At 40.2% G+C, this 10,330-nt stretch overlaps 1 protein-coding gene across 4 annotated transcripts in view; it reads right to left on the bottom strand.

The window, feature by feature from the left end:
- The window catches only part of LOC149740315 (teneurin-3-like), a 47,085-nt gene extending 45,079 nt beyond the window's left edge, over positions 1-2,006 (bottom strand). For 3 of the 4 annotated variants that reach the window (XM_089871853.1, XM_089871854.1, XM_089871851.1), the window contains exons 1-2: positions 1,655-2,005; positions 1,087-1,313 (exon numbers count right to left, since the gene is read on the bottom strand). In XM_089871853.1, the coding sequence (XP_089727979.1) occupies positions 1,087-1,313; positions 1,655-1,923 (496 nt within the window). In that variant the 5' untranslated portion in view covers positions 1,924-2,005. Of the gene's footprint in view, positions 1-1,086; positions 1,314-1,654 lie in introns of all 4 variants that reach the window. The other variant, XM_089871852.1, reaches the window with a different exon arrangement.
- Positions 2,007-10,330: the final 8,324 nt, after the last annotated feature.

Here is a 10,330-nt window from a genome sequence, read left to right on the forward strand (position 1 = left end):
CGGGGGTAAGGGACAGTGCACGTGGTCGTGCCGAATAAACTTTGCATTATTTATGCATCCGGTATCTCAAGCAATGTCAGATTATTCCCTCCTTGTAAATGGTAAGGTGGCACAATCTCGTGTTATCTGCTTAAGTGCGACGTATACTACATTAAGAGAAGAAGTTCAAATCTCAGCGACTGATAATCCACTCAGGGCATAGTTTGAATTAACGAAAGGTAACCATTATTCGCCGCTTAATTCTCCAGAAGCTAAACGATAACGGGGAAAAAATAAAACATTCTGTTTCACATACGCGGTAGTCCTACTCCATGACTATATTTTTACAGTCTCCCCAGGTACTTTTGAAATGCCTTGCAACTTAAATATACAATGTTGCAACTGAGCGTTTGTGGGTACCGCAGGTTAGGTAAGGTATTTCCTGCGGTCCTAAACAGGTCACCAAAATAATGTATCACTCTGTCGAAACCGACGGTTTCACTTTTTTGTTTGACATGGGATAGATGAAGCAGACAAGCTAAGTAATGCGCCATGATAGCGTAGTACCATTTGTATGTTTTGCTATTCCCTCAAATAAGACGTTCTTGTGTATCAGCGGTTTGCAAACTTGTTGAACTGCGTGGAAGGTCGCGTCGGTTGGCGAGACGCGGCCACAATGTACGTAGAACAACTTGGCTGGCCTGCACATATTTAGAAAACGACCAGTATGTGTGGCGGCCCGGCAATGTAATTCGAAACGCGACTTTCGCGAACAAAAACAAACTAAAATCGTGGGGTTGGAAATTTAAAAGCAGGGTAAGAGTCCGATAGTTAACTCTTGTTTTCACAAAATAAATTACTGCGAGACTTTACATTTTGAACAACGATGCCTTCATGAACAGCGGCCTATATATATATATATAACAATATATCTAAAGAGTAAAGTGATGCAAAAAATACTAATTGGTGTTTAATCATTCATTACCGGGTTTAATAAAGTGGGTGATCATGACCGGAAAATATCGTTATCTGCATGCAGTGAGTGATGCGTTTAATCATCTGCAGTTAATTCTACATGTGCATTATCATACAGGCGAGTAGCGGTACCTGGACTCGATGCCTCCGACTCTGTGCTGCGAAACCTGTTTGAAACTCCACTGTCCATAGATTGGCGTTGAACGCTGACGTGTCCAGAGTCCGCGCTGTTACTTCTCGTTTCGTTGTTGCCTTGCTCCCGCAAGTTACGCACGGGTGACGCTTCTAATGACGACATTGTGCCAATGTTTGACGGTGATGACGTCACGTTCTCGCTTAATAAAAGGGGCCTCGAAATTCTGAAAAATGTCAAGAACGTGTTTTGTAATTAAAGTTATAGGAAAGATTTGTTATGTTGATCAGTCGTTTTTAATCAGTCAATCTGTTATAGCATTTGCAACACAGCAACACAACAAACAATAAAAAACACCACGTCTCGAATCGCTGACACTGAATACTTGAAAGTAATGAGAAACATCTTACGAATTTAGTATTGAAGTATTGGTTTCACAATACTGCCTTGCACATTCTTCATTTTATGAATGTAAATGCTTACATCATAGTCTGCCACGTAAGCAATTTCTATACATGCTGCGTTGAAATTTACATGCAGCGAAAATTTAGAACGGGTGCTGCATACCTATGTTTCGCAAGGGGTGGGGTAGCGGGAAGCACCAGTTTTGGAGTAACTGTGTGACCATCCTCTGTCTCATAAGAGTATGGCATTGTGTCCTCACAGTGCAAAATATTTTTGGCGTCAAAGCCCTTGTTGTTCTCCACTTCAGCAGTTGCACTGTCAAAGACAGGCAACCCAAAATCAGTAGTTTTGTATTCGGGTGTGATAGGTGCAGGAGTAGCCTGCGTTAATACGATGGTCGGGTGTTGGTTGTCAGGTCGATTTCTTGTCATAACATGTGATTTATTCCAAACAAATAAAGCAAACTGTATAAAATATTCTTTATGTTGGCACCGGCTGCAAAAATGTAACTATATTTAGGAAAGCACGTTTCGTGGAAGCCGAAACAGTAGAAACATACAGCTTTGCATACAGCTTCCAGCATATTGATATTGATGAGAAAAAAACAACAACGAAATGGAAATCGTTAAATCAAACGACTTATGCTATGAATAGATGAAGAAATTAAGTGACGCGGAAGAACGACTGGCAACGGCAGATTGGACAAGCTTGGCTTAAGCATAGCCGCACCACTTCAATTAGTGTCGCTTCTATATCGATTCGTGTCTACCCTGGGCTAGCTGCGATTAAAGGCTAATTACACACTTAAGAAGCCACCATAAGATTCAACCGAAGCGACAATCTATGGCATCGATTGCAGGAAACTCATCCGGATAAGAGGAGGTATAGTCGGGAAGAGGATGAACGGATCGGGACCGTATTTGTACAGTTTATTTGGATGAAACGTTTCTCGTTAGTTTTAAAGTGATTAACGTCGGAAGCTTAGGTTTTTTTTAAATTTTTGGTAAGTAATGGGCTTTACGGAATTCTTATTTAAATATTTTTAACTTGATTTTATTTTGGAAGATATTTTTATCTGTTAATTTTTTTTTGTTGGACGCAACAATAATTCAATAAAAATCAAGTTCAGACTATGGTTGTTGTTTATATGAACCGGAGCGTACTAACTCGCTCACACCTGTTCAATATAGTTGTACTAAGCTGGTAGTTACAATAGCGAGAAACGGACTTAGTGTTACGAAAAGTTAAAGGCTATTGTATGACAGAGACCCGGGCAATCAGGGCCTCAAGCGTTACTTTGGCTTGAGTAATGGGCGCCGGATTTCTAGCAGCGATAAACACCTACGACTGCGCCTAAAAATTGTGGGAAGGTAGAATTTCCGTCTTCCAGACAGAATGTGCGTTAAATTTATTCAGCGACAAAACACAATTTGTTATGCTATGCTTTCTCATACTGCAGCTGCTGCATATACTGACGCCTGCCTGTCGCTGCCACGAACTTGCCTGGTCACAAATCGTTCAAGTACTGACGCTGAATGCGGAGACATGTTAAATATTTATATATGGCGTTATGGTCGATTCGTTTCGCCTTTTACTGCAACTATGCTCACCAATGCCGCCTATAGATAGTGAATAATATATGAAAATGGAGACTGAGCCGTCTGATAAGGCACTGTTGGAAAAAGTACCAAATGACTAACAGTTCTGTTTGCCAAAAAGTTTTAAATCAGCAGGGCGTACAGTTACTACAACTCCCAACTGTGCGAACGAATTCTGGATTCAATAAAACTATGCTTGTTATGAAGTTAAGCCAGACTAAGAAGATACCCCTTAAGCCTTGTTTTATACAAAGTCGCACTGATCGTCCTGCGATATTGTGTCGAGTCACAACAACATAATCCAAGCAGCACTAAGCCACACTCGCCGCTAAAACCAACCACAATTTTGCGTGCACAATGCATTACCAAGTACTGAGCATATAGCGACTGGGTTCTTGGATGTACCAACTACAAACTTTATTTTTGTAAATTTCGCCACCGCGAAGATTGCTGGCACGCAGGCAAGATAGTCTGCTGTTACATAAATATGACAACCACCCAGCAAAAACTCCACTGCTTATCTGCGCCGAGCTGGTTACCGGCTGATCTGCCTCCTACATTCTGCATTCCGGGCCTAGACAGCGGCGTGTCGATCGCCAAAATGTAATAACGCGAAAGCCACTGCCAAATAAAGCAACTTGTCAAAACACGATTTAACGACGTGTATTTTCAGAAGCTTCGGGTCTGCTGGACGAAGATAAGACGATACTACGAGATCGTATATACAGAAATCTGCCTCATCTCAAGCCAACTTTTCTCGCGAATTTTGTTTATCGTGAGTAATCCTCTCGTATAGTATCGGGTAACTAAATTCGTTCTGTGTAACTACGGATATCGAACTCGTTTACGTTGGAGTGTTCCGTCCTCGACGCATTCAAGGTCAAAAATACCCTTGTATCTCATTTTACAGCCGATGGCAACGATTGTAATGAGAGCGACGAGGTTGGAGAAGCGCCATGTATGTTGTGAGAAGCCTTGCTTTCGCCGAAGGTGTCAGCGTCTCGGAGTCGCGGTTCCTTTCGGATGATGGATTGCATCAACACTGCGCCAACGGTTATATGGGGGCTAACGACAGCTTCGCACATACCTCATTAATGAGATAATAACACAACCTTGGACTGCTTGCCAGGGTGTAGCTACATAAGTCAGCTGTGCTATTTGACCCCGGATACAACTTAAGGAAGAGCGAACGAAGTCTGATCTTAAAGTTGAGGTTTTGCGGATGCAAGTCCTGTAAACAAACGTTAAAGCCTGGGGATGCGGTAAACACAGATAATGCGGGTAGTAAATGTACGAACCTAATGCTAGACTCTGCAGACAAATTAGGAAAACCTTAAAGTAGCTACAACTTAATTAGACCTGAAACACCAAAACCTCGAGAACAAATAAACCAGTTTGCACAACGACTGTGCGGCTAATTAAATAGTGTCTTCAAATGACTGCACAACTTTCTATTGGTTTTAATCCTTGTACAGAATCGATTTTACACTATTGATTTTGATGCAGATCAAATCAAATGTAATTTACGTCCACGAACTGGACACTATAGCATGTTCCTAATGGTCAACCTGTGAAGAGATGGACAACGCTAATAAAACACACAATATCTGTAGAATTTTAGCGACGACATGTGTAATACTGCAAAGAAAATTACTTATGTAGGCCAACATTGTATGGTAATCTGTAAATATAACAAGAAAACAACCTATATCTAATACAATCTCTTTAATTTTGTTATGAAAGTCTCGTGGGCTTTTATCTTTACACACGAAAGAGTGGATAATATAATTTACATTTTCAAGATAAGGCCTTGTGTGTTTAAGCACAACAATTACAAAATAAGAATGAAATTACAGACTGTTTCATTCACTTTAAGTAAAGTTCTCACTACACATTAGCTTTCATTAAAGCCAAATTGGCAGGTATTCTATACTTGGTTATCTGATAAACACGCCGTCGGGTAAGCGCGTTGAATTAAAAGCAAAGACACCATTAACGATTTAAGCGAGCACGCGTCTTTCTAATTCTTTCAAGGAACAAACAAAACAATGCGATGCGACATACGACCCAAAACACACACGAAGTGCCGGTTGTCCTATTTTCGCACTTAACCCATAGATACCAAATCATCTCACACTTAATATTAAACTCACGAATCTGCAGTAACGAATTGGAATGTACTAAACAACTTAAGTTTAATTAATAACTCATACCTGTTCACCAGCCATATGCGGACGGATTGTAAAACAACTGGCGAAAAGGTTTTTTGTTGACCAAAGGTAGTGTAGTACTGCTGTGGTTATCTAATTAATCAAATTCATTTGCCTGAACTCAAACTCGAGATTATGTAAACAGATCTTGAGATAGCAACAAACCGCGACTGAAAACCGATACATGTTATACCACGCAGTGCTTTCACAAAAACAACCAATATATAGGGTATACACAGGTGTAGTAATATCTATGCAAAAATGGCGACTACTTTTCTTGCTGTCACTTTGTTCGATATTGTTGTATCCCCTACATAACTGTAGTCGATGCTAAGTCGAGTCGTGGATTATAATATATTACTATATATATCTAATGCTAATATTCCGTTTCTACACTGAAAGATCTACCAGAACAGGTCTATTTTTCTCCAATAACTGAAGCACGTACCACGAAGAGCGTAACTCTTGTGTGCACTACCATATCAAAGCGGTTGTTGACTTCTTAGCCTTATCCCCTCGCTTTGCGTTGCTGTCTGAACAAGTTCGTCTCGCTTGCTCGGCGAAATATGGTGAAATAAAGCGTGTAACTCGTCTGCTGTTGCCAGCCAATAATTGCGTCGCGCATGTATACTTGTGCTATAGGAAGAGCGGACGTGTAAAATCGTTTCGATCTATCGTCTATAAATAAAACATCGTTGATATGTTGCGGGTTTCCTCGATCCTAAACGCACTGTAGATTAACTGATCCCATAAGTAGCTAACGACCTGTACAGTGTAGACTGTATAGACGGAGCAATGTTATTAACATGGGCTATTCTCAGGATCAAATACATTCTTTATTTCTGCTCTGTAACTCACGCAAAAAAAAACTATTTTCGTCGGTAAGATGCTTCGTGCTATACTGCTGTTCCTAATCTGAAGCGAAAAAGTCTCAGTCCGACACAGTGAATAATTGTATCTTATCTTTCCGAGATGAAAACTACTGAAGCAACAATAAGACCAAAACCGCAGACACTTAGAGCCTTTGATCAAACGATGACGTCTTAATGCCATGTTACATTTTATATTCTATGTCCCAGACTTGGTTAAACATACAACCCATTGAGTAAGGCGAAAGCCAGACAAGCATGCTTCGTCTGTGACTTGTAAAAATATAGAATGCCGTCGTTTCGGGCGTAAACTTAAAATCGCACATTGTCGGGATCGGATAGTGTTTCGACTAATTACAGGGCGCCCATGTTAAATTAATGAGAGTTTACATAGGCCGACATAAACAGATATCGCATCCACACCTCATTGCAAAGTTGTACGGCGTAAAGAAGCAATTAACGTGTAATAGCGGTTTCGGCAAAAAAATGCTGCAGGAGCCGGGATGTACTTGATGAATGCTGTAAATTGTATTTCGTAAATTAGCAGTTTATTTGCCAAATCCCCCCAGAAAAATTCAACTTCAAGAAGCATATTTCAAAACAAATCTTTAATAAACAGAATTCCATTGTACCATCGCATCGACGCCATTCATTCCACACATTGAAAGATTCTTCGTAAGCCTGACGGGAAATTCCTTCAATGCAACACGGAAAACTTTATATAAGGCGAATTTACTGACAACAAATTTAGGTGTGTGCAGTGGGTATTTCAACGGCCAATAATCCTGCTTTAGTGATGCTACTATGCTTGGTATATAGCGTTCAAATCGTCGGGCTGTCAAGATATTGGGCGCCAACGGAATCCCGCGAAACTGTACCGTATACATGACTACCAATACATAACACAACAGGTTAGTTCATATATGGCATATTCGAAAAGTTAAGACGAATTTAAAACTGGACTTTTCTTTTATTAAACTTGGTTCTAAACAGTTTAACTCAGCGTATATTGCGCATTGTTGTTTCCAGCATATTATCGCAGACGCGTTTGAACTACCGCGCCTATAAACTCAATTTAATGGGATTTTGAACGTTGACCCATTGCAATTTTCAACTTCGATTTCAATATTACTTCACTGAGCTGTCAATTCAGTTCAAATTATCCGCACAGTTAAACATAACCTGAGAAGCTTAATTATGTAAAGGTACACAAGCGGGGAACGGAATAAAGCGGAGATATAAAATAAATTGAAGCCGTCCGAACTGATGTAGCCTCATATATAGAAAGTAATGTTGGCAACAGCGTGATAGCATCTCCGCTGAAATGCGGGCAATGCAGACACTTTGCTTGTTCAAGCCGTTATCACAATAAAGTTGGGCGACAGAGCATAAAGACATTATAAAACCATAGCTTTAGTCAGGAGGAAGGCTGTAATTTCTGCTACAAAACCGAGTGCGTCATCCGGGTGGTCCCTATACTTCGATACGGCTGAATTTGAAGGTCAGTCGCGGGAATTTGGGGCCTTGATGTGTGGTTACGGCCTAATGCTTTGCAATGGTCGTCACCATATGGTCTGAAAGTTAAATCCCCGAAAATATGCCGGTCCGAGTATGCTGTGACATGCGATTTCGAGCGTGCTGGCTTTGTTAAGCTTACAATATCATGCACAGAACGAATTAATACATTGAGCTGCCGGAATCGGCTTAAAAGAGGTAATTCGCGTGCAGTTACTGAGACGATCTTTGGTGTTACATCGCTTGTTATTTTAGTTTACAAACGCTTCGTTGACTGACACTGACCAGCTGACCAAACCCAACACTTAGAACGCCAGTACCCTTTATTTGAAGGGCGTTAAGTAAAAGGCCACTTATAAATTAATGGTCCAGTTATCTGACCTCTTCGGAGAAATAGCTCATTTTTAACGCGGTCCAGCTGCCATTTTAAGATAAGAAATGTCACTGACCGACAGCAAATTTCACGCCCGCTGGAATGGGTTAATTCTCCACCTATAACACCGAAACAAATAATACCGTGTAGCGTGTATATCATTTCCTGACGCGTTCGTAACCGAGTTTTCTGCTGTAACGAAACGCCAATTTATTGAGAAGCGCGAACCAAAAACGCCTCAAAATACAATGCGTCGGTATAAGCTTATATAGGTATGAGTTGAATTACTTACTGTTAGCGGTAACTGCCGATTAAAGTCATTGCATATGGGCCGGTGGTTTTGACATTAGACTAGTCGGCGTCTTGGATTGGAACCACAGGCTAATCGTTCGTAATTCCGCCGACGTAGACGCAGCTTTGCGCAGGTAAAATAAGCAAACTTCGGTCATTACACTAAACATGGGGAGATTACAAAACCAACGGCGCGCACCGGACTACGCCACAGTAACAAATCTATAGCATTCGCACCCATGTTTCCAAGCTTTCATACACAAACATGTTTCTCCCTTTTGTTTGTGGGTTCTATGGCTGAAAGTGAATTATGCAATTAAAGGACGTTAAATAAGGTAAGACGAAAACTTCCACGTCTTACTAATCTAGCTTGTACGTTTACACTCATTACCGGATTAGTCGGTGATTGTGCTTAAGTAACGAAACAGTTTACTATACTTCAATCATACACTGAACTTATTGGCGACAATAACAGAGTGTTGATCTGATGTTTTGGTCTTGATTTGGTTTTGTGTTTGACACAGTAAGTGGCGTTTACTGGCACTTCCTATTACGTATTGTACAGGCAAATTACAGGGGCTCGCACAGTTTGAATACGCAACAATTTTCATCTTATAGAATACATAGGCGCTTCAGATAAACAGCACGTTTGTCTATCATAAATATGCATGAGTAATTACAGTTTTTCTGCTGATAGAACGATAATGAAAATATAGCAACAGCATTACTTTGCAAAAGTTAAAATATGTTTTTTTTTTGCGACTTTAACATCGCACAGTAATTAAAAGTGCCGACGACCATGAACCTGCTTAATCTGCAGAGCGCATATATGCCTACCGAAGGTTAAACTAAGTTTATCTATAAATAATGCACCGAATTGAATGTCATTAACCGTCCGCACAATAGTTGGATATTTTGTAACCTCTCATTGCAATGGACACGGCGAAATATGCTGCAGGTACTTAAAGTAAACTGGTAAATTAAAGCCGTGTTTTAAAATATAATACTCCGGGGTAAAATGTAATACCGTTAGCACACATATCCTGTATTTTCTCAATCGTGTTTAACAATTAACAAAACTCAATAAAGTGGGGATAGGGTATAATAATTCTTTAACTGTTCTGTGTTTACCACCAAATTGGAAGTTAAAAGAAAATGAACAAGTGACATTTTTTATATCACACCCTATAATATATGCTGCCAAATATCTATATAAGAAACAAGAAAGTAAAAAACATTGCTGAGTGCAACACATTATCTGAATTAGTTTGACAAGGCCGATGACCGGCACACGCACTTGAGTACAGTAAGAAGTTGTCCTAAACAAAATATGACCTATATAGTGACGAATTCGTGTCAATTTTCAATGAACGGGGGTGTTTATTTTGCATGATTTCACGTCCTGACAATCATTCTTCCTACTCAGCGACCCCTCCACCTTTTATTTGAGAAAAATCAGCAGTTTTTGCTGAAGAGAAATCGCGGTCATCCAATTAAAACTATCGATCGAAGACGACTCGGTATGCGCTGGCGAAGCTCATCACGTCATCTTCATGACATCAAAAGCTAGGACGATCTATTGAGAGTACTTGGGCCAACTCTTAACTGGTAATTCAGCCATAGATAGTTCGAAAAACACGTAAGTAGACACTGGGCGAATGACCCGCGAAAGTACGTTTCACCACAGATATGTCATAAGTCTCAGCTGACATCTGACTCTCTTATTATTTCATCTGGCTCAACGTCTTGATACAATTTGATCAGGCGAAAATTCGTTTGGTGATAGGTTAAACCAACGTAACAGCTAGATATAAGATACTCGCACATATCTAATTCATGAGCTGAAAACAGAAACGAGACACTTCTTACATTACGCCGTAGGACCTTGACTGAAGAGCCAGAAATGCCAAAGTGTTAGCCGGAATTTGTACGGTCATTTATTTTAATCAATTCCATCACGAAAACCTTACACCGTGAAATCG

The sequence above is a fragment of the Ciona robusta genome, chromosome 2, assembly GCF_009617815.1.
Source record: "Ciona robusta chromosome 2, ASM961781v2".
NCBI lineage: Eukaryota > Metazoa > Chordata > Ascidiacea > Phlebobranchia > Cionidae > Ciona > Ciona robusta.